We start from the raw sequence: 5,512 nt of genomic DNA, 5'->3' as shown, positions 1-5,512 counted from the left end.
CTCTCACGTATTGTAGATAATCAACCTACATTAAAATACATTATAAAAGCACAATATGAACCAGTACAAATGAATAACTTGTTTGAGAAAAATTGTCCTTATATGTATACAGACATACAACATACATACTTATATATATATATATATATATATATATATATATATTTATATATATTATTCTATTTATATTAATTTATATTCTATTTATCTTCTATTTATAATATATATATATATATATATATATATATATATATAATTTTTTCTTAGATATGTTATAAAAATGTTAGATTGTATAATTTCTTCTAAGATTTACTAAAATATTACTATAGTATGAATATTTTTTTCATTAACTTACTACTTCTTCGTATATATTTTCGTCAATTACTTCAAACGCTTGCATCTCTTGTTCAGTTGAGATAGGTAAGCACATCGGTTTTTGTACTGCTCGTCGTCGATCTTGTTTCGTTTGCACGCATTTTAAAATGCGTTCCATAATGTACATTTTCCTGCAAAGTTGTATTGTATATATGAAATTAATATAACATTAAAACATGATATATCCCTATAAACACACAATATTTCTAGAATATTGTATAAATATTATTAACTTTTAATAATATTTATACAATATTCTAGGAATATTGTGTCTTATAGGGATGTGAGGCTTACTTTAGTTCTGTCTCTATGCGGTTGAATTGTTCCCTCATTTGGCTGTAACATTTAATTTGCATTTGTAAATATAAAAATATATATTTTTTTATATTATTAGATTTATTTACTTGGAAATATATTTATTTATTAATAACAATATATTTCTAAATAAATAAATTAAAAATTTTTTTAATATTATTGTTTAATAATTATTGTAACAATCGTAATTATATGTATATGTACTCACCGATTCTCCATGTTATATTCTATCATGTTTTGTGTACTGCGTTCATCTATATCTGAGGACTGAACCTGAAACTTTCTATTTGCATTATTTAAAATATATTGATTTGATGATGGTGTGGTGTATGTAGGTATATGTGTTGTGTAAATGAAGTTGTAGTATGTGAGTATGATTGTGTAGAAGTAATTGGTTGTAATTGTGTGTATTGATTATGTATTTGTGCTGGTTCATATTGTGTATGCTGTTGTAATTCATATGGAAAATTATGGTGTGTCTGTGAATTATTATTAAATTAATTATTATTAAAGATTATTATAAGAAGAATTATGAAAAATTTCTCTTAATTCTCTGACGTCCTCTTCAATTCCTTTTTGTTGCCTTTCATTAGTCATAGATCCATGTTCAGCTTCATCAGAAAAAGTAGTTTAGTATCTTAATGGTTTTGTTATCGATCTTTTTGGGCGATCCTTTTTTGGTGATGTAGCTATTTTTCTATAACAATATGTAAATATTTTATAAAATTTTATATGCATACTAAAATATAACATGAATTATTTCATGTTTATTTTTTCTCTTATTATTTGATTAACAAATTAAATACGAAATAACGAGAAAACTAAAATGTATATAGAAATAGATTATATTCATTTTTTAAAAATTGTAATAATGTAAACAATTAGTAATAAAATTAATAAATTATATATTAAACATATAAATCTAAATATATATATTAAACATACACACATCTTGTAGAATATATTTAATGGTAGAATATATTAGTTTTGTGAGCGCTCAATAAACAGCTGTTCACGTAATTGATGTATTCTCTTAGATCTAGTTTGAGTTTAAAAATCAGGAATGGCCGGTCATTGAGCGCTCAATGACTAGTGTTGAACTAATTTTATCTCGTCAGTGTCCAAGTAAGATGACAATCCAGAAACAAAGAGAAAAAAAATAAGAATGTTAGTGGCAACAACAAATAATAAAATTTTGTTAGAAGAAAATATAAGCAGTATAGAACTCTTCTATAGTAAACATAAAAAAGAAATAATATAATTTTTATATAATATGTATAAAAACTTTTATCTTTTGTTTTTTTATTATTCTTTATTTACTTGCTAGATCGGGTAATTTTTTTCGCGATTTATTACATATAATTTTTCATGTAAAATTATATTAAAATTGTATTTTATAAAACTTTATTGCAAACTATAGTGAAAAATCCACTTTTTTCTACATGAAAAACTAATTAATTTAACTTAAAACGTAAATATAAAAACATCTTCAATTTCAAATTGAAAAAAATACTTAAAAAAAATGGAAAAAAGTAATACACGCATTTGTTTAATTTTTGTTTAAGTTATATTATTTTACAGTAATGATTGCATTAATATTTTTTATATGAAAATATAAATTTTCAATTCTATCATTATGTATGATAGTAGCTACTATATATTGAGAAGGCTCTGAATAATTTTCATCATCACTGCAATCCCAAAATGGCATTTTATAACATTTTGTATGGATTTCATTTATACGTACTGAAAAAATATTATCATTTAACGTAGAACATTTAAAAACGTGGCACTTTGAAGAAGAGATACCAATATCATAAAAATCACAAATGTTTAAAAACTTTTTCATTATTAAATAATATGAGCTATTAGACATAAGAATATTCAACACAATGCAAATACTTCCATCATGTAACATACAGCAATTATCACGGTTATCTAAACTAAGCAATATGCCATTAAACGTAATTTTACGATATTGAAAGAAATTAGCAAAATTACACGGAAGAGGGCCAGCATGATGCTGTATAGACACATGAATTGAGGAATCAATAATTATCATAGACTGATTCATTGTACGTGCTTCTATTTCTGCCATCCTATTTGCAATTTGTTGAAGAAAAAGACCAGGTTTTCTACAATATTTTCTAAAAATCATCATATTATTCTCATAGGGGAAAGCAGGAAATGAATCGAGAGGACCTAATCGTCGCACATCATCGGTAAGATGAAGAAGACCATGCACATTATAAGAATTAAATATTGAACCATAAAGATTTTCACATCTGTTAACAAACTTTTGCAGCGCAAGGTTTGCAAAATTTAAATACATATCTGATGGTGATGTCGAAGCTAAAATTCTTATTGCTGCATGCAGAAATAAAAAATGTGTATATACTTGTTCATCGAGAATACCGTATGTTACAACTGCACCTACATATAGAAGAAATTGCCGAAATTCTGTTGCTTTATATTTTGTATATGCATCGAGTGATCTAGGACGTCTTACAAAATCAGATGGACAATATGCTGTATGTTTAATCGTCTAGATATAGCCCGATAAAAACAGTACGTTAAATCCACGTTATTACCACGTAGATTAATATCGTTGAATCCACGTGGATATTCCGCTCAAAAACGGTACTAGAATCTACGTGGAATCTATGTGAAAATTTCATGAACTTTCGAGACATATTACTTTTTTCATTTTTGATAAGTGAATATCTTGGACATTTATAAAAGTGTATATAAATACACTCGGCCATAAGAATAATTTTATTTATATAGATATATAGAAGGAATAAGGCAATAAGAGCCAGCGCAGGTTTCTTTGCACGTATATTATGTAATGATTGATAGGTTTACAAATCATGCACCATTTCTTCGAATTACATTAAATATTTAAATGACGCGAATTCCCGCGTCATTTAAATATTTAATGTAATTCGAAGAAATGGTGCATGATTTGTAAACCTATCAATCATTACATAATATACGTGCAAAGAAACCTGCGCTGGCTCTTATTGCCTTATTCCTTCTATATATCTATTTAAATTTTTAGAGCCATATATTTATTTTCTTAGTTAATTTTATTTATATTTTATTTTTAATATACGCAATAAATAGGCTATCTCCCATTTATCCGTTTAATTTCAAATAATCTGTTCCATATTCTGAATCCCAACAAGCGATCCAGATTATTAAACAAATTATTTTAAATTAAATCAGTTTATTAAATTAAACTGATTAAAGGACCGTCTACAATGAAAATAACATCGGTGGAGTGGTAAGACTAGGAGTAATGCGAAATGGAAAAGAACCATTCGCTTACGCCTTACTCCACCGTCCACTCCACCAATATTACTTCCATCGTAGACGGTCCTTAAAAGAAAAAATAAACTTCGGACCGTGTTAGTATCAGTTCTTTATATACACTTTATGATGAAAAGTTGAATACGAGTTAGCTAATTTAATGCAGCGCCGCATAGCGGCAAAGCGAGGAAGCATATTCTATATACATATGTACTATTACATATTTAGAAACATACAGATATAATCTTTTTTTTAGCAAACTTTTTTATCTTTCTGAAAGATTTCAAAAATATTGCAAATACAATATTATATGAAATATAAATATTATAATATTATAATATAATTATAAAAAACATGATGCAGGTATATTTCTGAAATATTTCAGATACAAAATTACCATTGAAAAATCTTAATAAAATATCTTTTAACATTACAATATTACCGAGTCGTTGAATGATTAATCATAATTTCAATAGAAATATCCACATGAAATCTACATTGATATTTCGAGAATAAAGTACCTCGATGTAATAATGAAAAAAGAAAGTTGTATCCACGTAGATAATTCGTGGATAAATCTGCATCCACGTAAGCCACGTAAAATACGTGGATTCGACGAGGATGTGACGTAACTGTTTTTGTCGGGAGTGCAGATAGATCTTGCTGATAATTTCGATAAGCGTGAATATTTTCCATGTACCCATGCAGATAACAATTTTTTCATGACTCCTAGGCACACAAGATGCATATATTCAAAGGGAACTTGTGATACCATTCCCATCGGTAACATAGACAGTGGACTTTGGCCATCTTTATAATGATCATCATCTATACATTGAAAATATTCTTTATCGCTGCGAAGAGAATGCTTACTACCACAATAAACATATCTTCCTTTACATCGTACACCAGAAACTTTACATTTTGAACATGGTTGGCTAGAAATATGACTTCGATGATTCAAGACGAAAGCACGAGCTGGTGCATCAGCTATGAAACACCTTAAACGTAATGGTAATTTGATATTATTGAAAATTATACCTCCATTAACTAATATTTTCTTAATATCAGCAATAAACTTTTCAAAAAATAAGTTTGGATCATGTGGTTTTACAGCACCACGATATATTCCTACTATTATTGGCTTTGCGAGTTTAGTAGTTGATACTAGGCGGTTTCTAACCCAGGGATCTCAGGGGGGGTGAGGGGAGGGGGGTAATGACGTCACGCGGGGGGGGTAATGATGTCACGCGGGCGGGGTGTAATGACGTCACGCGGGGGGGGGGGGGTAATGACGTCACGCAGGGGGGGGGTAATGACGTCACGCGGGGAGACCTCCCCGGTACACCCTCTCGCCCCTCACCCCCTTTACCCACAATATAAGTAACAGCTCTCGCGGTACCCCCCTCCCCCCTCCCCCACCTCAATATAAGTAATTCTAAATTTTTTTCCGTTGGACGTATCCTTATCTCTCTCTCTCTCTCGCATTGAATTACTCGTCGCGCGAATT

The 5,512-nt window shown here is 29.0% G+C and overlaps 1 protein-coding gene across 1 annotated transcript; it reads right to left on the bottom strand.

Moving 5' to 3' along the window:
- Window positions 1-2,343: 2,343 nt before the first annotated feature.
- LOC145967193 (uncharacterized) lies at window positions 2,344-4,706 on the bottom strand. The gene is made up of 3 exons (XM_083091846.1): window positions 4,703-4,706; window positions 2,611-3,219; window positions 2,344-2,381 (listed from the first exon to the last, which is right to left on the bottom strand). Exons 1-3 carry the CDS (start codon window positions 4,704-4,706, stop codon window positions 2,344-2,346), a joined length of 651 nt encoding a protein of 216 aa, XP_082947972.1.
- Between the last annotated feature and the right edge of the window lie 806 nt (window positions 4,707-5,512).

Source organism: Camponotus vicinus, unplaced genomic scaffold (genome assembly GCF_025532165.1).
Source record: "Camponotus vicinus isolate PSW18456_S1 unplaced genomic scaffold, iyCamVici1.0 SCAF_2, whole genome shotgun sequence".
Taxonomy (NCBI): Eukaryota; Metazoa; Arthropoda; class Insecta; order Hymenoptera; family Formicidae; genus Camponotus; species Camponotus vicinus.
Note: the sequence above shows the minus strand (reverse complement) of the source record. Positions and strands in the feature narration are given on the sequence as shown.

What these genes read in the sequence shown, in the direction of transcription:
- LOC145967193 (XM_083091846.1), bottom strand. An exon ending in AGATAACCGTGATAATTGCT is followed by an intron (nt 2,382 to 2,610) that starts GTATGTTACATG and finishes TTGGGATTGCAG; the next exon opens with TGATGATGAAAATTATTCAG.